Here is a 27520-nt window from a genome sequence, read left to right as displayed (position 1 = left end):
ACATTATTGGATGCACTTGATAACTAACAGCTTCATTGATTCATTGGTGACTCTATATCATAAAATAAAATTTGTTTAAATTACATAATTGTCCTTTCCTATATGATATTAGGTGTTAACCCCAACTATACAAAACTCAAGGCCAAACACCCACCACTGTCCATTGCAACACAGATAGATAACACAACTGTAATGTTGTCAAAACTATGTTTCTAATACTATCAACAATGAGGAGGTCTTTCTTCACTTCAAACTTCAAAGAATAGTAATGTACAGTTGGTTCGTTCATGGGGGGTCAGCTGCTCATTTGTTATGATACAGAGGCTCTGGCCTTTAATTGACCACTTGTCTTCCGGATTTGAAGATTCTCAATAGAATAAACAAGAAGATTTCCATCTTTTGTCCCTGCTAAGAAGCAATCTTCATGTGTAACAGTCAGTGAAGTTATTACTTTGCCAATTCCACTGTACTTTTTCACGATTTCCAGTGAGCTCATAGATCTCACAACAATCTGACCTTGATCGCCTGCGCAAACCATGAACTCACCACAGCAACTGAGTTCAAGACAGTTGAGACGGCCGTTGGAATCGGAAGAGGCGATGTGTTTCCCGTTAATGGAGTACAGGTGCAAACTAAGATCATCGTCAGAATAAAGAACAATCCGGCCATGGCGAGAAGCAGCGAGCTTTGACAACGGGCTGCCAGTTGGATGCCTAATAGATCTTATGTATCTACCATCATGTAGGGTATGGAAGACACAAGTTCCATCTTTCGATCCACTAATAACAACATCAAGCTCTACACTTGCATATAAGCAAGTGATTATATCATCATGTCCACACAGTATACGGAATGGAGTCTCAGCAATGACATTAGGAGCCTCTTGCTGAGCATGTTTTACTCGCTTTTTGCCACGGACAATTTCCCAGACCATAACTGTTGTGTCATGACTTCCTGTAGCAACGATGCTTCTGTCGGATGTCACTGCAATAAACATGTTCAAAATATAATCATCATGTACGCTTGTTAGCTAATAAAACCAAATACTATCATTTTATGGCGAAAAACCTAATACTAATGGGCAATAGAAATCATGGCCAGAGTAGAATACTATGCATACCAACTAATACCAATTTAGTGACCTCGTTTTCAAGTTAGTCCCGAAATAATTTAACTACTGTAAATGGATAACTTCCCAAACACTCACAAGTCACAAGTAAACCTCACCTTGTTTAAATTTCCACTAAGCAATATAATGAACCAGAGGTGGTAATAGTGTAAAATAATCCATTAAGGCAGATGTTAAGACATGATTGTGAAGTTTACCTGAAATGCAGCTGACAACATCTCTATGTTGTCTAATGCTCTGCACTATTCTTCCATCAGTTAATGATATGACCTGAAAACTGTTTTCCCAAGTGCCACATGATATTAAGAAGTTTTCAGACGGAGTTGGTAATGTTGCAAAGCATTGTGCACCTAGTTCAATATTTTCTGCCAGAGGACTCCCAATTTTACGAGGAGAAAGGATTTCAGAACCAATGCCAAAGAAAGGATCCTGAAAAAGATTTAAGAAACCATGAAAACCAGACTACTATATAGCTTTAATACATTAACCCAATATGAATCAAGATAGCACCTGTGAGCCAGAGAAGGTGAAGTTCCCTCCAGACAGAAATTGAGTTGTTAACCACATCTTAACAGACATGGTGAGACCTTGGTTCACATGGACAACACTAGAATCAAACACATTAACATACAAGACAGTCGATGGAAGATTAGCAGTACTTGCTACAATTGAAGTCAAAGTGATAGAATCGGGCGCATATTGCAGAGGATGTGCAATTGGTATTGGTGGTCCTCTTCTAGGATGTTTCTTTTGGAAAATTTGAATAGGTGTTTGGCCAAAATTAGCAATTTGATCTTCAATTGCTGAACTTTGCAATTCATCTTCCATTGTCTCCAGATCAACAGCACCTTCATAAGTTAAATAGTAAAAAATGTTTGCTGCCTGTATGACATTATAAAAAATTCAGTGAGAATCAAACAAGATAAGTAAACTGCATTAGTTATGCTGCCCTACAAATTTGTTGGCCATACCTCAACTGCTGGTTTTCCACGCTGTTTATAACCAAAGATCAAATCAATCCAATGGTGAAGGTTTGAGCTAACATATTCACTTTCAAGGGCCTCCCTATGCTTGCTTATGAATTCTTCAGGAGAACCCTGTGTAAACAGATTTCAAACTAAGTTCTTTGCATTTCATCATTTGAAAATTGAAAAGACAGAAAACTGAATTTTAGGAGCATTATAGCCATTATACAAGCAACCTTAAAAGTTACTCCAAAGGAATACAGATACACAGATTTTGCAAGGGAATGCTTGCATTCTTTCGGTCAACCAAATAAGTATGTCCACCCAATGGATAAATCTGATCATTTACATCCCAGCTATGGTAAAAACACACTTTCTGCTGAGAACTTTAGCTACTGGGTTTGAAATAAGTTAATGAACAGTTGAGTTACAAAATTCGTCATAAAAACATAAAGGATTACAGTATCCTTTTTTACTGAGATTGACCCAACAAGAATTCAGAAAAGCAAATATGCAGGGACATAAAATACCTTAGCCCATTTAGGAAGAACAACATCACCTAATGGTTCTCCATCTTGTTTTACTCCAAAATGATAGGCATTTGAATTAATAAGAAACTCTGGCATGTAAAAGAATTCAGGTATCAACTCCTTGACATCACTTGTATTAGTAAGGCAATTCCGAAATGCGCCTTCAACGCCTTGAAAAAGTCTGTCAGCATGATCAAATTTTCCACCCTATAATGGCAAAGGCCATACAATAGTAAGAGTTAACAGTGGAGTTAAAGATGACAAATCAAGATGAAAAAGAGGCTAATTCAGTACCAAAATGGTCATTCTAAATAACCCTGATAATTTGAATGGTTAGTATACCCATAACTGAATGACTCAAAGACTGGAAAACAGCCATTTGCAGAACAACCAGTCAATTACCTGCAGATTACGATGGAGTGATGTAAAAGGCTCCAATCTAAGAAGGTAAAAGAGCACAATTCCCATGCTAGAGTAATGAGATCCATAATAAAAACTGCCAAAGGAAGATTTAGATATTAACCCATGTCACATACATTTACAAGGCATATATGGTTAAGAAATATGCTTATTCAAGGTAATGCACAGCACAAATCATAGATTACCTGGGAATATCAGGATCACAGAAGTTACGATATCTGTCTTCAAAAACCTGCCAAATTCAATAACTTTAAAATCTTATGATACTATAGTTGACTATGAACTCAAGAACCAAGCCAAAGAAGTAGAGAGCTGATGACCTCCAACCGTTTTGGATCCAGTGCTCCAATTGGTTTTGAAAGATCCCTATAAGAAGATGCCTTGTTCAAATCAAGAGTCTCTGAAGAATAATCAGCCAGAACCCAAGGAAACACAGGATACTGAGTTAAATCGTTATAAGATCTTCCAGCAAGGGTGTTAAGAATCATCAGGTACTCAAAGTTTGTAATCTCTCTTCTCCTCCAACTTTCTCTGGCGATTTCTGCCATCTCCAATGCAACACGCCGATCAACAAAACAAATAATGCTCGTCTTGTCCCTATATCCTTTAGGAAACACAGATTCATTTCTGGTTGTTACAATCAAGCTGCCAACATCCTTTGCATCCTTTTGTGTTGCGAAATTCAAAAACACTGGAGCAGTAGAGTCGTTGAAGAAGATCTCAATTGCTGTGTATCTAAGCAAATATCTAGTCCAATGGACAGCCTTTACCTACAGTTGGTAGCCAGTAGAAGAAACTTTAAATCCATACACAAGGTATGGCCTTCTAGACGACTAGACCTAAGGATAGGAGTACAACTCCAACCCTCTGACATAACCCCACCCAAAATAATAATAATAATAATAATAATAATAATAATAATAATAACTGGCAACACTCAGGCATGAAAGACTCTTCAATAAATAACTGTTAGTATACCTTAGAGATGATCCATCTTCTATGGCGCTTGATATTGTTGGGATTCTTTTGAGCATTCCCACATAATGCACTTATGCTATCAATAGCTCTTCCTCTTTCAGAATCCAGATCAAGACTGATGGCCCATTTAAAAATATTCTGCTTCTGGCTTCCACCTACCTGATCAGGCTTGCTCAGATCAAACATACCTGAAGAGTCAAAGTTTTTGAAGACAGATGATCCTCCAGTGCCTTCCACTAAAAATTCACCAGAGAAATGCAAGAACTTCTTCATGACAGCCAGATGCCCAGCTAACTTTCTCTTTGGTGTAACCAGAACACAGCGGACTGACAAGAGAACCTGAAAATTGTTGAAACACGTGCAATGAAGAATTTGACCCCTATAAGTTAAAGCTTTCCTGTGTGGATTTTATATCATACCTCACTATTTTCAGTTTCAGCTGATGAAGAGGAGCAATCTTTTCTGTCCTGAGCAATGTCTGTTTGATCACCAATGTCTTTGACGACATCTGAGAACCGTTTATCAGTTGGGTCATCAGAAACAGGACCACTAGATTCAGCATCACTTTCACTTAATTCTGAAGAACTCTCATCTGTAATCTTCCTAATCCCTTTCAGCAAAATCCGTTTCATTTGCTCTGGAATATTGGCCCCAAATCCAGATTTTCCATCATTGGCAAGAGAAAGGGCGTCAGTAGGAGCAATAGTAGAGAGAGGAAGACATAGCTTTTCATCAAAATGATAATTCCGTCTCAACTTTTGCCGGCGACGCCATGCATCTTCTATCTTATCAAGTTTCCAGTGTGTTATAATATTATTTGGAAAAGGATTAGCAGACCATGGACCCCTCTCATCAATTAGAGAGCGGAAAGTATGAATCCATTTTCCCTGTTCAAGAAAAATTGTATTCAAGAAAATTAACTGAAAATTCAAATAAAAAATAATGCAATCTAAAATTCTAAAATAAAAAAATAAATTGTATGCTTACAGCAACTACTTGCTGCTCCTCATCTTTAGATAATTGGAAAGAATCCCTTCTCTTGTTGTCTGAGGCAAGAACAGCAATTAAACTGCTCTGGATTTCATCTTTGATTGTTTTCTTTTGATTAGAATCAACAACCATACTTTCATCGAGCCTAAGATGAAGCTCTTGTAACTGTCTAGTCCTATCTGCCCCCAAGCTCTTTATATATTTTACTTCATCAGAAAACTGGATACAATCACATAAAATTCAGTGATACATAATGCAACAAAATGGAAACCAAAATAAGATACATACGCACACACATTCATGTGTAGTATAACAAGAATACAACTAAAATTAGTTATCAGGGTACAATATCGTTATTTAAAGAAGATAAAACACATAAGGGTACAAAGAAACAATATAAATTCAGATAAACAAGAATTTAAATCCAAGATTAAATGGTTTTAAGGCATAAAACTCCAGCTTAGCTAATGTGCCTCATTGGCAGATTTACAAAAATTTCAATCCAAGATCTAATGGTTTCAATCCAATATGTTCACAGTAATTGAGGAACCTCAAGTGTACGATAATGCAAGTAATAGGAGCCTGGCACAATATTGAGTATTTGAAACAAGACTTCTGTGCAATAATTTTTTTCTTTAATCTTAGTCCCAAATGAAATTAACCGCTTGTCAAATTAAACAAATTAGAAATTTACAACCAATTTGTAGATTATAATTAAAAACAGATCAAGATACTAAAACAAGGAAATACAATCAGAATTGAACTTGATCCCATCGCCGAAGTTGCCAACCAATACCTTTGGGGGAGCATACAAGGGTTTGCTTATTGCTGCACAAAGAAAAGATCCATACGCAACTGGAAAAATAATCATATGACTCACCGCAGAAAGTACTCGATCCTTTTGGATCAGGTTATGAATGGAGCTTCCTTCTTTTGGATTGCTGCTTGAATCAGCTGAATCCTCTCTGCCAACAATACTTGTAGCTAACATTGACTTTCCCCAACTTACTGTTTCACGGATTAAATGAGCAATAACATGAAACCTAGCACCATCATCCAGCACCCCATAATGTGATCTAACAGCAAGCAAGGCCCTATATATGAATTCAATTGCAGGTCACATATTCAGATAAATAGTCACCTATGGATATGTAGAATACAAAAATAAAGGAACCCAGATAAAACTTCTCTTAAAAATTAAAATGGTAAATATACGGTACCATATGAAGAGTTGCAACCGGCTCTTGCTTTGCTCATCATCAGCAGTGAGAAGGCAGGGTAGAAGGGGGATGACCTGTTGAACACATCGAGATGCTCTTTCAAGGGATGATTTACAAAGATAGAGGATCATCAGTCGAAAAACAATTTTAGGACATTTCTCCCCTCTTAGAAGCATAGCTTTGTCAACAGGTTTATTTGGTTTTCCAGCCAAAGCATTGCCAATTCCACCAGATACAACAACAGCAGCCATTTCAGCTGCTGGAATATTCAGTGATTCAACCAATCCACGAGCTCTTTGCCCAAAGGTAGTAATTGCAGCTGGGGAAGACTTGGGCAACATTTTATTTGACCCCTTTCCATTCATTGCACCAATAATATTCCATATGTTGTCATATAAATTCCACCACTCTTCATTGATTTTCTCCTCTTCTTTTGTGTTGGGCAACTTCTGAACCTCAATACTCCTGGGAAGCATAAATGAAGCTTAATGCATGAACGGGAACCAATACACACACACACACACACACACACACACATACATACATACATAGACAAAATTGTTTCAATTAGTATAATCATCACCCACTGGAAAAATGGAGTGCTGTCAAGCTATTGAAGACAGTGAGCAAAATCAATTTAAATATACCTTGATAACTTCTCATCAAATTCTCCTTGCAGGGCCTCCAATAAGGCAGAATCAAGGTCTTTGAGTTTTTCTAGTTCTAAGAACTCAGTAGAAAAGTTTGTGCAGCTAGCTGGAAACTGCAAGGCATGGTCAGAAACTTAATGTAATGTAAAATAATATAACATATATAGTGACGATGTGTTAGAATACAAATAAAAACAAAAGAAATCACTACTGTACATCACAATAAAAGAGACCAACTGTATCTTGCATCACAGTTGCAGCATGGAAATAATTTGACTCAACATATACTTTTTTATCAACCCAGAAATGGAAGAAAAATAAATTTTAAACAAAAACAAAAAACAAAAAAGAAACAAAAAAACAAAAACAACGAACAAGCCTAGCTAAAGCCAACTCTACATAGCGCTAAAATTCTTTTTAAAAGAATAAAAACTCACGCTAGCTCACAAAACAATTAAAAATATTTGGAATGAGGAAATTAAAAAATAACACAAGTCAGAGTGTTTCAGGGTAATCATATACCGGAAGCTTATAATTTATTTCCGAAAGAAGCATCTCATCAACTAGTTTCAGAAGGTACAACATATTGTCTCGGCAAGGCTGTGTTACAAGGGTGTTTTCCTCAGCAGACAAATCTACCAGCTTCCGGATTAAGTCCTCATAGAGATCCCGAAGAAAATACTGATATGAGAGGCAACCCTGAAGAAACAAAGAAATTTGTAGGTGGCTACCAATGAATTGCAAAATACTTAAAAGTTATTCAGAAGAGTTAAAAGCATACTTTTTCACATTGAACAAGTACAAAATTCGCTGTCTCCTCTAAATGTTGCCACCCTCCTTTGACAAAATGCATAGAGTGACAAAGAACAACACAGTAGAAACTCCTAATAAAGTTTTGTTCATTAATCTCACAGTCACTGTGAATATGTGTCTTGAGTTTGTAGTTCTTCAATGCATCCGTCTTCAAAGAAGCATCCAACCACGCATTCCAACCATGCTCCTATCACACAAATTTGAGTAATTAAAGATAGTTTACAAGCAACAGTTTCCTTGAGCTACCAGGTAATATTTTATATTTATACCATTAGAGCTTCAATGTTCGAAGGATTTGAGTCAAGAAGATCAAGTAGATCGCTAACAATTTTAATCCTTGCAGTAGGATCATCACAATTTGCCAAGAATCTGAAAATGAGGGGTAAGATCTGAGGAAGACAGAATTGAGAGTTACTCCTCTTCTGATGGTCAAGCTGGCTATGCTTCTGAAGAACCTGCTCAGAAAATTTAGTTGCGTTTATGAATCTTATAGCATGTGCATTCACCATTCAATAAACACTCAAGTCCTCAGATATGAGTAATGAAAGTCATAAAACATGAAGGATAACCATTTGACTGCTGAACTAAAGATTATACAACTGTTCAGGTGGATGTTAAATGAAAACACAATTACACAAGAGAAATGAAAATGATACATAATCACCTGTTTAGGGCTTGCACCTCCAAGAAGAACATCAAACAATGTTGCACACAGAAGATCTGTCTGAGGAAACTTGAACAGTTGGTCTGACATTACTGAGAAAATGGGCTGCATCCTTGAACTGGCTTTCTTGTGGCTGCTGTCTAAAAGATATTTAGGTCGTCCCACAGCAATACTAAAAAATTTTGATCCTTTCTTCTCTGACGGAAGACCAACAAGCAGTCTACCAAGGAACTGCAAACTAAGCAATCTGATAGGCTCAAAATCCCTGAATTAATAAAACATGAGAATAAATATTTTAGAGGCCAATACATTCAGAAAATACACATAAAGGAAACATATATTCAGAAGGCTACAGTTCTAAGGGGAAGGTGGGTGAGGACTGAGGATGGTAACGATAAGACTACAGAGTTTTTTGTATGTCCAATGGAGACTTGAGAAACTCTGTTCCTTCAAAAACCACCAGAGTCAAGAAGTTTTAGGCACAACTTAGGCTTGCACACTCCATTTTTGTTGGGACATAAGGAGACAGGTGTATTCCTTCAATTTCTTTCTTCTTTTGGCCCTTTCTCAATTTATTTTTCCAGTGAAGGTAATTATGCCACTCCTTGGATCCGGTACTATTTTAAATGGCATTTTCCCTATGTATCAGTTCAATTATGTCCCTTTTGGCACTGTTGTTGATTCTTAATGCATTTTCAACAAATCATCAATTAATAGAAAAATCATATAAATATACACACCTAAAAAGTATCATGAATCATCAGAAATGTGATTTTTTTAATCAGTAACAAGCTTATTATTAGCTTTTATCCATAAATGTTAAGTGCCACAAACCCCACAATAGCAGTAGGAAGGTGGAAGTGCACAGAGAAGTTAAAAATGGCAATTATATCACCCTAGACCTGTATTGCCACAACTGATCAAAAAAATATGATAGTAAATAAACCTATATATGACAGTAAGTTGGTTAATTTCATTGCTCAATATTGACCTCATAGGTTGCAGAAAACACAATGTAATTTGTTCTGCGCACTCATTTTCAGTATTCAGACCAAAAAATTTCTAAATCAAAGATGAATAAAACTATTCGGTCACCTTGTGAGATGAAAAAAAAAATGTCAAAGCTGATTGTTGGATATCAATTATAGATTCAGGATTCCATTTTTTTAATTAGAAAATGTACAGGTAATGCCACAGATCTCTAAGAAGGTTTTAGTGTTCACCAGCCAAACTGAAAAACTAAAAATAATTAAGAAAAATATTTTAGTGAAAAGGAACAAGAAGGCTTCTGTTTCTGGTTATGAACCGAACCAGTTTGCCCATAATAGTAAGAATTATAGCATACCCGTTTGAAGTAAAAGGCAGTATAATGACAGAAGACATACCTTTGAAGAAGATTGACAAAAATGTGACAACCACTAATCAAATTAACTTGCTCCAGAAAAGAAGCAAGCAGCGGCTTCTGGGATACAGAACGAATAATCATATGCAGAACATCTTCAATGCATGACATATCCTGGCTACTCTCAAAAAATGTGATAAGAGCATTTATATCTGATACTGAAATATGCTCCCTGCATAACCAAACATATATCAAAGAACATTTTTTAGAATAAACCATTATAAAATGACAAATTAAACCATGAAAAAAAAAATGTTGCTGGGAACAACACATCAAGGAAAAGAATAAACCTGCTCTTAATATAAGTATAGAAAAAGAAACTATTTACCTGAGGCCCATCTCACCAAGACTCAATAGAAGGAGACGAATTTTATGTATTTCATCTTTGGTGGGTCTTTCTGCAATAACTGACCTTGTCACAGCATGTAAAACTGGTTTGTTTCCAATAGCAGAACTATTTTTTGCATCATCACAGTAAAACTGTTGTATTATATCAAGAACTCGGGGGAGTCTACATAGACTTTTTAGCAACCTTGGATCATTATCGAATTGCTGAATGAGAAACATATACAGCTCACGTTGCACCCTGTAAACTGAGTGCACCCATATAAGTGGATTAAGGAATATATTTGATATAGCATCCTTCACTAGCATATCGGACAAGCCTGCAACAGAGCAGAAACTGAATAACTAACAGAGCAGAACATCAGAAAATTAAGCACATGAATAACTAACAAGTACAAAGTTACAAATCCAGGATCCAGAAACTGAAATTGGGCAACGTACCACTATTTGAAACCGTATTTAACAAATGTTTTAAAGCCGAAAGTGTTTCCAAATTGAGCTGTTGAGGCGGAACAGATTGAAGTAAAAACCCTAATATTGAAAATCCTGATAGTAGAAGCATCTGTTGCTGATTGGCTAAATTCTCATCTAAAACAGAAGCTATAAGCTCAATAACTTCGGCAGTTAAACGTTCCTTTGTAACTGGAGTTAGCAAAGTCTCGCCAGCATGCTTCTTATCTTCATCTTCATACAGTTCAATCTGAGTGAACAGAGGAAAGAAAACAGATACCCCACCTACACAGTATATAATCTGTTGTAGCAATCGTCTGGAACATAGCTGTGTCCCAACAGACACAGTTGCTTCAAATGAACTTTTATCCACCCCAGTATCCAAGATTGGTGAAACATTAAACAACATTCTGCCTTTACTTGCCTGATATGGAACACAAAAGAGTTGAATAAGAGTATTAAAATTTGAAGTAAACATATTTCCAAAAGCAGATAAAGAACCTGTGCATTAAGTCCAAAAATAATTTTGGACGCAAGGCCATCCTTCACATCAATTGATCCATTGTTATATGGACTGTCCAAACCAACTGCAAATTCACTGTCAAGGAAGGAGTACATGTAGCTTGGTCCTAGGGAATAGATAAGTTTCACTTGTTCAGAAGTAATTGAATCATTGAACAAGTAAACAGGACCAATCTGACCAAAAAATGAGGATGAATCGTTGATTGAAAGCAAAGAATTGTCCTCATAGTAAGGGAAATTTATGTTTGTGCCGATGGTGCAACAAGTCAAAGACTCATTTATTTTTGCATATCTGCAATCAGAATAATAAAGTTCTGGTCAAAATTTTGCATTTCTAGAAGAATGAAATGCATAATATCTACTACTCTCCTATGTTCCTTTTTCAGATCTTAAAAACTGCTGAGATGATTTATTGTATTTACTATGCTTTTATTGTATGTCTGTTAGTATCCCTAGGGTCTTTTAGCTTTCCTTTCACTGCCTATATATTGTGGTCAGTTCTTTTGGGTAAATAGACAATATATACAATTTTCTTCTTCAAACTTCTTCAACAAAAAGCAACAAGGAATCAAAAAATAATGAAATGAAACGCAACCTGCATTTTTCAGATGAAACAAGAACTCCATCCAAATAACATTTCAATTGGCTACCCCCAGAAAATGCTCTACCAATTGTATGGGTGAGACACAGAAAATGCCACTTTTTTCTGGCAAGGTTCACATGGAGAGAGACACACTGTCGCTTCTGATTTATCGACTGCAAGAGATTTAAAAGTAATCCATAAATTGTTAAAATTATTAAGCCATAGTAAGAGAGAAATATGTAATATATTTGGATGGCAAGACTCCATTGGGATCTTTATAAAATACAAAAGGAACAAAGCCTTAATTAAGTGCAAAGCTCATTTAAGTATATCATTCAGATTAGAGATCAAATAATCCAATTTTGGCAAAGATCATGATCATAGACAGTAATCCAAAAGATAACTAGAAGGAGAATATGGATTACCACAAGCTTTACCAAGCAGAACCTAAGTATGAGCAAAATTAGCCTTTCCTTTGTGAAAACAGAAACAAAATACCATAATTTACTACTGCACCTCGTAGATTAAACTGTTCTTTGTAAGGACAGCAATGCATCCTCTTCCACTTTCAGTAAGAAAACTGAAAAGCCCCATTGTCCCACTCCTGGGAAAGCTTTCTACCCTTAACCAACAAGTAAAGGAAAGTCCCTTACTCAAAGGATACTGAACTGGAGTTTTAATTGATATTCCCTGCAGGTGCCATACAGAGATTATAAAGAAAGTGGCATAGTCAAGATAGCAGCTTAAATAGCTTAACTGCATTTAAACAAAATCTGCAAAGAGGAACTTAAAAATAAAAATAAACAAGAAAGAGTTCACAAAAAAAATGGAAAGAAACAACCAGTGAGCTGATAGATGTTTGTTGTGTTGGGGCAATTTAAACTTACAGAGTCCACACCATTAAGATCAAAAAAGGCGGTCGGTCCTTTCTCATTTAGCATTGACAGCACACTGGTTAATAGCAATGAGCAGTACTGCAGATTAGATCCAACTTTTTCACTTCGAAGTAGAGCAAAAATTTTGCGTATGTCTTTCCCTGAAATGCTATGGCCACCAATGACCTGAACCAATAGGGCAATTTTCAAGACCACGCCATCATCATCTTCAAGCGCAAACCAATCAAGAAGGAAGTTAAGCATCTCTGCTCTGACACATGAAGTTCGATTTGATATTGAATCCCTTAGAAGTTGAAGGAAAGCATTTAGCCCATGTTGCTGCAACAACCCACTGCTCTGCCCAGTCATGAATTGGAAAGAAATTGATTCAATATCACTTTACACAAATATAAATAAACATAGATAATATTTCAGTAGAAAGAATTAAAATGAGATGCATTTATCTGCCTCCCAGTGAACAGTGAAAAAGTATTATGTGCAGTGTGCTAGCATAAATTACTAACCTTCTGCAGAACACTCAAATAGAGTAAGATCACATCTTCATTCTGAATCAATAAAAAATGACGCAGATACAACACATGAGAAGCAGTTTAAACAGAAACCAACTACAAAGAAACACCAATATCACACAGTCAATACAACTAAATTAGAGCCATCACTCACTTTTATCACAGGGTTTTCCTTGAGATTAAACTTTCCATCAACCAACATATCAAGCAGAGCCTTCAAAAGTGCTTCACCCGGTTGCCATTGGCAGAAGTCCAACAATATGCTTCGCAATGTCTGATAGCCCACACCCACAAGTGATCGGAATGCAGCCTTTCAGATGAAAAGAGAAGATTAATGTGAAGTAGAAATTTATGGGCATGAACTATGACATGTTATCACCAATGCTACAAGAGTGCAAGGTGTCACAATATAGTAGAAACATAATAGTACAAGTACATAACTAACCAACTATTTGCTAAGCTAGCAATAACTCTTCATAAAAAATTAGCATGTGACATTGAGAAGAATACCTATCAACAATTGAGAATTATAGATTCTTGTTATACCTAACTACTGCACATTATCATCAATTGAGAATTATAAATTCTTTTTATACCCAACTACTGCACATTATAGATATTTCTTGAGTGTTTGGAGGAATGTAATTTAATTCTATCTCAAATATTAACAGTCCTGTTTACTTGTTGAAGGATGTAGAATGATGTTGAGTTTCAATTATTAGATTTGTTCTTCTACTTTTAAAAATTATAATAGTAGATATATTCTTCCTAAATTTTAAAAGGACTTTCTAGCTGCAAAAACAATAAGGCACATGACTTCTGATAAAAAGATGCATTGACTAGAAACAGAGTACTGATTCAATTTGGAGCAAAGAATGGATTACTATGTACAAGGGCCAATTGAAATTCAGAGTGATAATAATTTTTTAAAAAATACTGATGGGCAGGCACAAGCTAGCATTTTCAAATTATACTTTGGTAGCCAGTACAAGAAGTATGTCTTGAGATGCATAAATGAAATCCAAATACTAGAACTGAAGAAGAACAAACAGGTACCTTCGAGGCATCATTCCTTGAAAGCAAGCAGGTCAGTGTTTGGAGGACATTCAGTACCAGCATCTCACCATTTGTTACATCAAGGTTCCCATTCAGCAAAGACACAACATGTATGAAACACTCACCATCACAGAATAAAGCCTGATAGTACTGGCAAGACAGGAGCCAAATTATACATCAATATGCAGAACAGAATTTCGATTGACATGTTAGTTATATGCAAAAATACAAAATGCTAACGGTAAAATACCTCTTCGTCAGTTGAAAGCAAATCTCTCATCCCAACAAGTAAGTCAATAGATAATTCTACAAAGTTCTCGTGTTCCTTTACATGTGTAAATGTCTCTAAATACTTCGAACATAAATAAAGTTTTGCTTTATGGTCTTCCTCAGATATTGAGATAATCTGCCGGCCCAAAAAACAAAAGTCAAACATCGAATAAGATGCGGGACTAAAATAAACATAGAAGGGTCAAAGGCAGGAACCTTCATCAGGTCAAGAATATAAGAAAGCATGTGGCCTCTCAGGCCTTCTTCCCAAAACAAATCAAATAAACGGTCAACACAAGCAGAGCTGTGCAACATCAATCTTTTTGCATCATCTATAAGAGAGAAGTATCTTGTGAAAATTTCAACACAAGTTGCCATGCTCGTTTGCCAACATTGGACTGCCTTAGCAGAACTCAACATCTCTTGGTCAAAAGAAGTTGCCATTTCAATCTGAATAGAATCCACATGAGGACTTTCACTTTCAGCTCTCTTAGACTCCTGGGCCTGAACACAGGCAATCTTAAGAACACGAGGAATTGCATCAAGTGTCTTGAAAGAAGAAACAGATTTCTCAGATGAAAGCTGCAATATTTGAACCAGGCTCCTTGCAAGAACATTAGTTATCCCAGGATTACAAGCAGATTGTTCAAGGGCATCCAATAGAACTGAGCACTCAGGCTATCATAACAGAAAGTTATTAAATATAAGTATAATATAAAAGACCGAAATACAAAAAGAGCGCACACCAAGACATAACCACAGATGAAAAGCAATTGAAACTATCTATTGCAGATCTTTTATACAGAACCAAATTTATTTTCTTCCCTTTTTTCCTCATTGCTTTGCACGGGTGAGTAGAAGGTCTGCAATGCAAGTTATATTCAATCAAACAAGTAGTTACAGGTGGGTTTGAAACAAAAGTTTCATCCACTGCAGTTGTCGGATAAGAGAGCAATTATTTTAGCATAACACGACCAGATGACCAATTCTACATCCATGCAACTATGTTAAATTAAATCAGCAGTTCAATATTTATTCTTTGAAAAAATTAATAGCACATACAATTGAATGGAATATGATGAGTAAACAATGACAATGGGAGCAAGTAGATAACATGAATTAGATGCAAGAATGGATCAATATTCTAAAGAACGCAACATGACATATATCAGCAAGTCTTGAAAGATCCATTCCTTGCCAGAATTTAACAGTGCAAGGAAGCTTGCTAATGAAATATAGGTTGCACCAGTTTTCTGACCATGTGAACCAAAGGAAACTTGAGATGCAAAATGCACACAACTTGCAACTAAACAACATATGAGATCCAACACAGATGTTGGACCACAGGACTTCTTCTACTGCCGGATAAACAGATAGGAAATAGGTGATGGGGATGTTGGAGAGAAAACCCTAGATATGTAACATCTGACAGAGTAGAGGATAAAGGAAGAACAAAGGACTAACCAAGTTATGTGAACTTCCACTTGAAGTTGCCACAAATTCCATGAATGAAATTACTTCTCTCTGAATAGCTTCAACTTCATTAAGATTTATAGAACTACCTGTGCAATTTGCAGCATACTTCTGTTCATTGCTGAACAGTGGAATCTCATAGTTGGACCCATCATGACCAGAAAATTCCCCTGAAGCAGGGTCAAAATAAAAAAAGTTTTCAGAGAAGAGAAAGTCCCAAGCTCCTTCAGCTCGGAAGACATCAACTAGTGATGGTGAAAAGATGAGAATCGTCTTGAATGCAGAGAGAACACAACGTTGAAGCATATAGATAAAAAACCTGTGAGAATCATTTAGTGTCATAAAATTAGACATGAGGAGGGATTAAAACACCAAAAAAAAAACTAACTAATTAACTAATTAGCAGAGTTAGGGGATGCAAATAATAGCATTCGTCAATGCAAACCAATGGAATTAAAAACCCTTAGAAAAAAAGTAAATAAATTTAGGTAAAGAAAGAGAAGATTAAAATATGCAAACACTTGAGGATATACCTTAAATGGTTAGGCAGCTCCCTTTGATTCGAGCAAGCTTTTATACATGGAAAAACTATTAGAAGCACTCTAATCACCCACTTTACAGAAAGTTCAACATAAGCTGGAGACATTAACAAGTTACTTCTTCCGACTGATGCTTGAGCTCTATGTAGTTTGCTAACTTCTGATGGAAGAAGAAAAGAAAAAAGGGCAGTGCTCATCTTGGCAACATAATCATTCCAACTTTGTAAATAAGATAGCTTGACTGAAACTGTGGCAGAGTCCTTTGTCCCTTTAGCTTCAGTGGAAATTGTGTCATCACTATTATCATAAGCGTCCCATGGCAAGTCATTGCCATCCAGTCTGACTTTTTGTAGTGTGAATGCAAGTGAACAAAAGCTATTTGCAAACTTGTGCACCCTTCCATTCTCTGATAAGAATTGCATATTGTTCAAATTTCCAAAGCTAGTTCAGGTCAAGGACATCAGTGATCATTTGCACAGTTTACTCATATAGATTTAAAAAGAGAAGAAAATCAAGTGAATTGATGTTTAGGCATTCATTTTTAACTGAAATGAATTTGACAGAAAAGAAGCTGAAAATGAAGGCTTTAAACAGGCAATTTGAAATCCAATTATGTAAATAGATTTCTTCAAGAAAAAGACTACTTACAGTTGCATCAAACAACTCCTTGTGGCCTTTTAGTATTTCCACGAAGTATGAAAGGCAAATATTACACACACACAAACATATATATTTAAGTGAATAGCAAAAAGGATACACGGCCTCCCTAAGAACCTCCAATAAAAGAACATGGAGGTGGAAAATATCCAGTAGGAAGTTATTATTCCTGCCAGGAAAAAAGAAATCCATTCTATCAAAAAAATATTTCATATAATATACACACAGAGAGAGCAAGAAAAATCCAAGTTATAGCATTGTCTTTTATCATGTAAATCAACTAAGGAGCTAAGGTGCAAATATTGCAATCGGGTACCACTGAACCAGGTTCATTATGATCTTAAATTTTTACTCAGAGAATACCTGTCAGTCAATAAATGGAAAACCTATCACTCCAATTTAGTGGACCAAATAGAAAGACCAAAGATCATATTGTAGATGCAACAAACTGAAATAAATATAATACCTAGTGGTGCCAGAACTTGAGAAATCCTCTAATAACAAAGCACTGTTTGATACAACTCCAAGCCCATCCAACAGAACTTCAAGTCCACCAATACTTCGAAAATGGTTCTGACCCCGAGGGTTATCAGAAAGTGCTGATTGAAGAGTTTCAAGAACTAAATTCTGTAGTAAAATGTCTGTATGTTGTTCTTTCATATTCAACCTCCTCATGACACGCAACAGCTCTGAAATCAAATATTCAACCAAAAGAATTAATTAACAGTGGCTTCCTACAGTTCATAGATGGTTAAATCTTAATATTTGACTCACACTACTATCTACGCCATCGAGTAAAAATGATTAAAATGGCATAGCAAGAGCCAGTGACTTATTAATTTTTAGTAAAAGTATAGGGAGAGGGGGGGGGGGGGGGTGCAATATGTTATAACTAATTGTACACAGAGAAAATGGCGGCATATACTGTTTAGTAGGGTGAATACAGTTTCTTGAATAAGCATAGCTGAAGTGCATTTGGTGGCATAACAAGCATTAAAAATATCAATTCCCAACATAATAGATGAAATGTGAGGTCCTTCACATCAATAATAAGCCACGAAAAGAATGCTGATGTAATGTGCAAAATGACTATATTTCTTCTCAACACAAGAAATGTATATAGCACTTCATTTTATAACCAAAGCACTTTCTCCTGTATTTATGATCAACGGAGGTAGATGCATGTAAAATTGACTGTGTGTAACCAAAGTGTGTTCTCCTATAAAAGCATCCAAATGACAAGAAACAAGAAATAGCATATTAAATACTTCTCAACTAAGGAACGTTAACAAAGAATGCCTCAGGTCAAAAGGTATACCAATTTTCAACAATCAAGGTTTCTTTCTTAATCACAAGCATTAGCATCAAAGGTTAGGAAAGTTTGTAATTTCCATTTTTTTTACAAGATACTTGTCTGCTAAAAAAATCATCTTTATAAGCAGATAGGTAGATAAGTAAGTGGGGTGTCTTCCTCCCAGGAATCAATTAATGTTTTGCATAATTTGTTTCATAAGTATATTGAATTACCTGTTTACCAAGCTCTTACAACAGAAAGGACCACAACAAAGAAATAGGCAAACTCAGATCTTAAAAGCAATAAATTATCTTGATGGACTTAATAATACATAAATCATTCCAGAAAGTAATGTCCAGAGAATACCCAGATCTAGAAATAGAACCATAAGTTATACTTGTTTAAATCCCATGCATGTGCTTAAAAAAAGGAAATCAAAAGAGGAAAACAAATGAAGCTGCCTACCTTACCTACTAACCAATTAAGGCCACCTGCTTCCATTACAGACACAACTGCCTTTTTATGCCACTGCAACATTACTTCAGGAAGAGAATCATTCATGTCTAAAGAAGGTTCAGTTGTTTCCCTGCTGCTCCTTGAGACATTTAACTCCAAGTGACTGCTGCTTAGATGAGCTTTTTTATATGTGCTTGACTGCAAGTTAATAAAGCTGCCTATTATGGAGACTGCACGTACTAAAATATTCTGAAAAATTGAAATCCTCTCCACAACACTGTTTGACAAACTTCCATCTGTTGAAAGTGCACTTGCAATGGTCTTGAGTTGCACAACTGTGGCTGGAAATTAATAACACTCACAAATTCAGAGAGTTTGTAGTGAAAGACTTTTGGTATATAAACGTCCAAATGGAAAGGAGAAAAAAAGGGTGACCACATCAAAATGTAGAAAGAAAGATCAAGAATGGATGATCTCTACACAGAGAATAGTAAATAAAATTCAAAACTACATTTGGAGAAAGTATCATATAGATAATGCGTATCATCTCCATTAACCACTCTTATCCTTCCCCCAAAGCAAACATACAACAATTGCAACTAAAACAAATGGAAGAATAAAAAGGACAAAGTATGAGAGAAATTGTACCCTTCATTAACGCTGTAAGCTTTTGAATCCCACCATAGTAGCCAAAAAGTCGGCAATTGTGCAATGAACGAATCACAACAGTCAAAGCATCCAAGACAGGCAAACCTTCAGATGTTATGGTAGACAAAGCTCCTAACTGATCTGCACTTCATAGCATTATGATGGAGTTAAACATAATATTTTCAGGGAGAAAACAAGAATTTATAATGTTCGCAAGGATGTCAATTAGTCATTTATTGTAGGAAGGGGTTCCTCTACTTAGAGCACATTGCCTTAAAGCACTTTACCAGGTTAAGCCAGCAAGAGAGAAATGCTACAGTGTCCAAAGACCAAGTGAGCAGACACCAACACAATGGTGCATTGTTCACAGATCTTTGCTGCCAAGAACAGTATCGTTTTCTAAATTTTCCCAATATTATCTACACACCTCTTGGTGGATAAAGGTGGGTCACGTTTTTCTCTTTCTCTTTTTAACAAAGCAAAGTGAAGTTGTGAGGAATGTGAAAATCTTCCACTTTATCCAGTCAACCCCTCCAGAGAAAAGGAAAAGTAAGGAAAAAAAATGTTCAAACAAAAATATCACTGGACAAGCAATCCAGTACAACCAGGCAATTAGCACTTAAGAGACTTAACTAAGTAGGAAGAAATATAGACTACAGAGCTTGCTTTAGAAAATATAAAGCCAACTTACATTCATTAATGAGTATGGTTATTTGTGCAAGCTCTTCAATTAAACATAGAATAATTTCGGCAGGATGACCAAATGAACAGCCAAGTACAACATCAGTAACAACTTTTGAACCCTCTGTAGTAGATGCAACGGAAACAACCTCCCGTGATTGGGCAAGATTAATTGGTTCCCAATTTCGAAATACGAGAAGGAATTGCTTCAAGAAAATTTGAAATGACCTCTTCTTTTCCATCTGAAAATTTATTCAAACAGGTTAATAGAGCTGTAAGGTGGAAAAATAATGAAGCAAATATGCATATTAGCAGAAGAAGCCCTGCATGACAAAATATTTCATTTGCTAGCTAATAGTGAAGGAATACAATGAAGCTAAGCTAAAAACGATTCATGTAATAAGTATTGATCAACACCGAAATTAAACATAGTTGCACACTAATTAGAACTATGACAAGCACATAACTTGTGAGATATCAAATCCTAGAATGACACCAGATAATATAAACAGTCCAGCTCACTCCATAAAGGTAAAACAGTCCCTGAATTCCAAACATATGCTGCAGAATGGGAAAGGGCGAAGATACGCTGCTGGCAGCATAGAGAACAAAATATGGATCAAAAACAGTTTTCAGAGTAGAGTCTAGAGTGTAGAGACAAGATGTGTCTTTCTGAGGATACATATCTACTGGCCATTGGAGTGAAACATCTTATAAGATAGAGATTATAATTTGGCATATGAATTTACCAGCAAATCAAAAGTTAGATGCAATGGTCCTTCTATGCCAAAAATAATGAAAAAAAAAAAAAAAAAAAAGGGAACTGATAAAATGATTAGATCCTTTAATGAGATAGCAAAACCCTTATGAAAGAGTAGGTCAGGTACCAAAAATGAATATAGCATCAAAGATTTGCATGCAAAAAGGAAAAAGAAGATAGAAATGAAAATCAGCAACCAATCTAAGTATGACACAAGTGCTGAGTCTTTTTCATATAAACCTCCAACTATATTAAGGGAAAAAGAAGAAGAAGAAGAAGACTCTACACCACAAATTACAGTCTGATTTACTGTTTCAGCTTTGGATACTGGATACAGCTGGAACCCAAATCCTGGAGAGTATAGACAGTTCAAACATTTTCACCACTCACATCACATGCATATATTACTCAATAAATGAAGTACCTATTTTAAAATTGAATGTCTTCTTTTCATTTCGTTACAACTTTTAAACTTTTTATTTTAGATAACATACAACTTTTAAGCTTAAAAAGGGGAATTTATATGTAATTTATAAATTTATTAGATAATTAGTTTAAACCACATGTTATTTAGTACACATGGTGCCCAGAAGTGATATGACAAACAACTTTTTCTATTTAGGCATTGGCAAGTGTAATAGTTGGCACCATTCTTTTAGCCTCACAGAAAGTGAAGTTTAATTTGAAAAGACCCTGGAAGTAACCAGGACATTTGAGTCGACATTTTTGCAACATATAAAGCTAAAATGGCAAGATGAAACAAACCCATTTCAAATAGTTCCACAATATAACCAGCACATTGCCTATAGAAGCTATATCAGTTCAGGAGAACATCTTTTCACATACCTTATCGGAGACATTCTCATATCTTGCCCAGAGTGCATTTAGAATAGCCTCATCACCACTTTCACTGGAAAGGGGGGAATTACCAAGTGAGATTGGTCTATAAATGATGTAAACTCATATACTTCATATTGGATAAACAAAAGAATGTGTAAATCAAATCGGTTCAAAACAGTGAGCAAGGAACACAAGAATTATAGTCACTTGGCAAATCATTCAGCTAATGGGATGTTGGGATCTTTTTAATGTTTCATCCAACTCCCGACAAAAAACAGAAATGTAGTTGATGTTGATCTTAGCACTACATGTGTCTACTTACAAAGAATAATTTATTTACCAAAACACAAGCGAGAACACAATAGCAGGTAGTATTACCTAAACTGGATTAATGGAGTTGGAGGAGAGAATCTCTCAAATGATGACCCAGACCGGGAGTCACTACCATAGCCACTTGAGCTCCTTCGTATAAGGTCAGCAACACCCTTGACGATGTTCATACTTACCCCAGAAGATACAATCAAGGTATGAAAAACCAACAGCCAATATACAGAAGGCTATTCCAGCCCCTCATCACATATCACTCTCTCGTTTCCTATTTCCAATCAAATAATAAGCATAAAATTAAAGCACAGCAACAAAATTGATTCATACAGAGAATTATTTGAAACAAACCTCATTTAACTGGCAGCAAAATATATCAAAGTCATTGAAAACACAATTACGAAACAATAAGCTCCTCCTGCTACGAATTAGATTCTGTAAACAAACAAATTGAAGCTGTTGAAATATAGCACTTTTTATTTTCGTGAATTCACAATACTATATAAACAATGCATAAGTATGCATCATTCTCAATGAATATATCAGACGGGGATTATGAAGCTGAGCCAGTGAGGTCAATGATTGAAGGAGCTACGTGAACGATAAATTGATTGAAAATAAATTAATGCAAAAGCTGATAATTACCTGATTGAATCGAATGGCTCAGACGAAATCAGAAACTATTCCTAGGGTTTTAGGCTTCAAGATCTAGAACTCGGTCGATTTTCCTTGAAGCTTTAATGGAGTCAGCGATAAATCAGAGCTGAAAATAGTTGTATATGTATGTTTTGTGTATTCATACGTATATACGTGTATAGATAATGGATTGGCTATATGTACATGTAATCAATCTCCTCTGCATCAAGATGACACCAAATCGGCATCTGGTCGCGTGCAATATAATTTTACTAAGAGAAAATTGTAATTATCTCCCTCATAAATATGTCAGTTATTAATGTCACTTTTTAATTATTAGTGGTATAAATATAGTTATCCAACTTCTTCCTTATTCGAAGACCATATTTTTTTTCTCATTTTTTATTTCTTCATTTGTTCTTCTTTTTCCTATTATGAAAAGATAATATATGTCACGTTTTGAAAATTAAGAGGTAACATTTACACCACTAATAATTGACATTTATAATTTGCATATTTGTGAATAGTATAAATTACAATTTTTCTTAAATTAAATTTTGCGTATATTTAATTTAATGATATTAAAAATACAAGTTTTTGTTAGTACTAGTTACTCCGTTACAATGTAGTATATGTCCATAAATACTTAGGAGAATCACTTCATGCCACTATACCACAATGTCATTGTCGAATATAAAACTTGATTGAGTATAGATTTGTCAAACTGGATAATTTAAAAATAAACTAAAGTACACGCAGTCTAAAATTTTATAGGCGACAACCCACCTTTAGTCTTTTTCTTTTTTCATAATATCCTTATTTGATCATAATATTATACTATTATTGTGACATGGTCATTTTTCATCCTCCGTCAATACAACCGTTGAAATGTCATTAAATACAAAAACAGTTAAATATTTTTTTTACAAATTATGTTGACCCAATATATTTGTTATGTTTATTTTTTTGAAAAAAAATTATATATAACTGAAGACCGAAATTATGTATTTAACGATATTTAAATTGTTTTATTAATAGATGATAAAAAATAATCATTTCACAATAATACTAATACCAAAGTTGGATGTTCTGATAAAAAATGTATAAAATTGGACTGTCACTTATAAATTTATGACCAAAAATGAGATTAATTGTTTTACTAATTTAGTTCATCATCAATTTGTTTGTATGTGATTTTTGTAAACAAAATTGGATAATTAGGAACAATAAACACAAATATTGAGCGAATTGAACACTAAAGTTGCATTATTTTTTCAGTTCATAGTAAAAATGATATTAAAATCAACCTCAATTTCATGCAAAATCGCTGGATATTACAATTTATAAATAAAAGTAAACAAGTTATCTAAAGAATAAATAACACAAGATATAACAAAGTTAAATAAATTATCCAAAGTGACAATGACGATGTTTATCAATAATCAAGTACCTTTTATTTGTAAGTGTAAGAAGGTCAAAATCTACATTAAAAGTGAGTAGTTCTTATGCATTGTTTACTCACCACTATACACGTGTGCCACGTCGCAAATGAGTCAAAGACAAAAAGTAATCTGTGGAGTCACCTCCCCCACCCCCCCCCCCCCACCCCCAACACACACGCACGCACAAAAAAAGTCTTATGGGAGCCAATTTGTTACTCGTCAACTCCACCAATGTTGCAGTCATTGACAGTGGTCAGTAATGGTTCATTGCCACCAAACCACATGTAGTAGTGGGGCACCATGTCCCCACCCCCAAGTTTCATTTTCTCTCTTTTGCTTCTTAAGTCTTTCGAGTTCATATATCTTTACTTGTCGGATCGCAAATTTGCTATCTATTCACCATTTGACACAAAATCTTGCTTATTCACACTTTTTACCACATCTTTCAAATAGTTGCACTCAAAACCCTTTAAACTTTGTTAATTGGCCCAAGTGCACCCCGCCATTTATTCATTTCTCTAATTTGCACCCCCAAAACAATATGTTAACCAAATTAATCGAGTTATAATTCGATAAATTGTTTTTCATTTCGGCGAACAATTTCACCAAAATAAAATTCAGTTTACGTTGAACACTCATAAAAATCTCAATCTAATAATTTAAAATATAGTTGTCAAAATAGGCTGGCGAGACTAGGCCCACCAAAACTCGCCATATGCGCGGGGTGGACTACAAAATCCTCCAACATGAGGTATGCTTGCCAAATTTTAAAAGGTTAAATTAAAAAAAAAAATATTATAAAAGTTAATAAATACATACTAAAATAATTTGAATAATTTAAACATATATTAATGCATTTGTAATTTGTTAAACACAAAAATAACTAATAAAGTAATAAGTCCTAATAAATAATCAAATACATAATATGTCAATCCATAAGTCAATAACAATCATTTATACAATATATTAATTACTAAAATATATTTTCAATATAAATAAATAACACACACATATATATGTGGGTGTGTGTGTGTGTGTGTGTATATATATATATATATATATATGTGTGTGTGTGTGTGTGTGTGTGTGTGTGTGTGTGTGTGTGTGTACACTAATGTTAGTAACGTATAGTTGTATACATACTAAGCATACTTGATGAGCCCCTATTGTGCCACCAAGCCTAGCCTGCTATTTGACAAGACAAGCTAAAAATTCACTAAATTTTTATTTTTTTGAAAACAAAAACGAGAGATATCATTAATTAAGATTCAAGATCAAAACATAAAATTCAAAGGGCATGTCGCACTAGACTAGTCCGTTTTGTGATGATACATACACATGACATAAAAACTAAATTCTTACAAATCATAGGACGAAAATGTCATTCTCCCAAATTTATATTAAATCAATTAATGGTAATTCACTAATCTGTAGTGCAATCGATAATTATGTTAGACTGGATTCACATTGCAAGGTAGATCCCATACTTATAATTTTTTTTTTTTTGAAAACAAAGATCAGAATATATTAATTGGAATTTGAGTCAGTACAATAAAATTCACTCATAAAGCGAGGAATACAATCCATAAAAACATGTCTTTCATCTTCTGCATAACTTAGAGCTTTTTTAGCTAGAGAATGGGCCATCACGTTCTTTGTTCGACACACATAGTGAAACTCCACTGCCGACATTTGACGCAGAAGCTCACGAATGTCCTGGATAATGGAACCGAACGGTGAGAAATTTTGGCATCCCCAGACTGCTTGCGTCACAACTTGAGCATCCGTAACAAGCGTAACCCTGTTCCATCCCATATCTTTAATCCAACTTAAAGCCTCCCTTGCTCCCATTGCCTCAGCCTCTTTGACCATGAACAGACCTGTCTTTACAAACATTACCACCCCCTGCACCTTACCCTCCCAATCCAAAACGCTCCATCCAAACCCCATTCGGCGGTTTTTACTGTCCATGGCCACATCGATACTCACTCGTACAGCTCCAGGAAGGGGAAGATCAAATTGCGGCGCTTGAGAGAGTTGCACATGGTGATGTACTGCCATGTTTCCCAGATTTCCAGCCTCCCTCCAATTCTGTGCATACGTTAAAGCAATATACACTATAGTCCCTGGATCCGACCATTTCTGGTGCCATACCACACCATTGCGTGCTTCCCAAATCGCCCAAGCTACCATCACCACCTGTTCAAGCATTTTAACTGGTAAAACAGTCCACATTTCTTCTAGCCAGACCGAAAGAGAATCAACATAACACATAGTCCAGGCCTCATTTAAATTAAGCCAGCAGCTGTGAGCAAATTCACAGTTTCCAAATAGGTGAACACTGCTCTCATTCGCCTTTCCGCACAGCACACAAATAGGATCACATTGCACTCGTTTGGTCAATAAAATATCTTTTGTAGGAAGTCGCAAAGTACACAATCTCCAAAAAAACATTTTACTTTTGGTGGGATCCTTAACCGCCACAAACCCCTCCAAGCTACCCCCTCACCATGTCCCAGATTCCCAATTGCAAGCCTATATGCACTGCGAACCGAATAGGCCCCAATTTGTTCTCCAAACCAGTAAAGTTGATCACATTCGCTCCCGATAGAAAGAGGGATACTTTGGATGAGGTTCACATCCCGCTCACACAAAATATCTGTCAACACCCCCCGATCCCACTCCCTAGAATTCACACATAATAGAGAGCTCACCGTAGGATTCCCCAAATACTCAAGTGTCGAGGACTCAACATAAGGATTTGTGGCATCCGGAAGCCAAGGATCGCCCCATATTTTAATTGTCTCCCCATTCCCCACTCTCCACCGAACCCCCTGCCTCACGATATTTTGAGTTTCCCGGATACTGGACCAAACAAAAGAGGGGTTGGATCCCTTTTTAGCCTCTAAAAAAGAACAATTTGAGAAGTATCGTGCTTTAAAGATTTTTGTCACCAAGGCGTCAGGTTTGGTAAAAAAATTCCACCCTTGTTTCCCTAGCATTGCAAGATTCATCTCCCGAACTCTACGAAACCCCATCCCCCCAAATTGTTTTGGCACACACAAATCTCTCCACTGGCTCCACCTTATTCCTCCTCGTTCCCTTCTCTCACACCCCCACCAAAAAGAATTCATTAACCGTTCTATTTCATCACTCAGCCCAATAGGAAGAAGGAAAACATTCATGGCATAATTTGGTATACTCTGGAGGACAGTTTTTAGAAGAACCTCTCTCCCTCCCCTAGATAAAAAACGATTGCCCCAATGCATTACCCGAGCCCGCAATCTATCTCGTACAAACCCCAGGATTTCTCTCTTCTTCCTTCCCACATAACCCGGCAAGCCCAGATATTTCCCATGCCCTAACTGTTCACGAATC

General features: G+C 35.8%; 1 protein-coding gene and 1 long non-coding RNA gene across 5 annotated transcripts; one reads left to right on the top strand and one right to left on the bottom strand.

Annotated features, from left to right (window-relative positions):
• Window positions 1-9: 9 nt before the first annotated feature.
• Window positions 10-22946, bottom strand: LOC109149518 (BEACH domain-containing protein B). 4 transcript variants are annotated; one of them, XM_019297321.1, is made up of 42 exons: window positions 22710-22946; window positions 22416-22499; window positions 22119-22335; window positions 21747-21810; window positions 20151-20382; window positions 19460-19600; window positions 18826-19152; window positions 17528-17750; window positions 17162-17230; window positions 16399-16845; window positions 15857-16184; window positions 14609-15070; window positions 14373-14528; window positions 14123-14272; window positions 13221-13376; window positions 13061-13102; window positions 12549-12893; window positions 12178-12351; window positions 11674-11834; window positions 11058-11370; window positions 10548-10980; window positions 10090-10426; window positions 9745-9933; window positions 8360-8624; window positions 7965-8150; window positions 7664-7882; window positions 7405-7581; window positions 6880-6995; window positions 6233-6697; window positions 5893-6106; window positions 5010-5231; window positions 4442-4909; window positions 4023-4361; window positions 3365-3814; window positions 3230-3276; window positions 3027-3120; window positions 2625-2831; window positions 2101-2226; window positions 1640-2011; window positions 1327-1558; window positions 313-984; window positions 10-279 (listed from the first exon to the last, which is right to left on the bottom strand). In XM_019297321.1, the coding sequence occupies exons 3-42, from the start codon at window positions 22238-22240 to the stop codon at window positions 137-139; spliced, it is 9885 nt and encodes a 3294-aa protein (XP_019152866.1). In that variant the 5' UTR covers window positions 22241-22335; window positions 22416-22499; window positions 22710-22946; the 3' UTR covers window positions 10-136. The 4 variants fall into 4 exon arrangements, with proteins under 4 accessions (XP_019152866.1, XP_019152867.1, XP_019152868.1 ...); XM_019297322.1 differs by lacking the exon at window positions 22416-22499; XM_019297323.1 differs by lacking the exons at window positions 21747-21810; window positions 22119-22335; window positions 22416-22499; window positions 22710-22946 and having other exon boundaries at window positions 18821-19152; window positions 20151-20282.
• Window positions 8297-12556, top strand: LOC109149520. The gene is made up of 3 exons (XR_002048964.1): window positions 8297-8308; window positions 8885-8888; window positions 12476-12556. It is a non-coding gene; the product is annotated as an uncharacterized LOC109149520 (long non-coding RNA).
• Window positions 22947-27520: the final 4574 nt, after the last annotated feature.

This window comes from Ipomoea nil, unplaced genomic scaffold (genome assembly GCF_001879475.1).
Source record: "Ipomoea nil cultivar Tokyo-kokei standard unplaced genomic scaffold, Asagao_1.1 scaffold2159, whole genome shotgun sequence".
In the NCBI taxonomy this organism is placed as follows: Eukaryota; Viridiplantae; Streptophyta; class Magnoliopsida; order Solanales; family Convolvulaceae; genus Ipomoea; species Ipomoea nil.
Note: the sequence above shows the minus strand (reverse complement) of the source record. Positions and strands in the feature narration are given on the sequence as shown.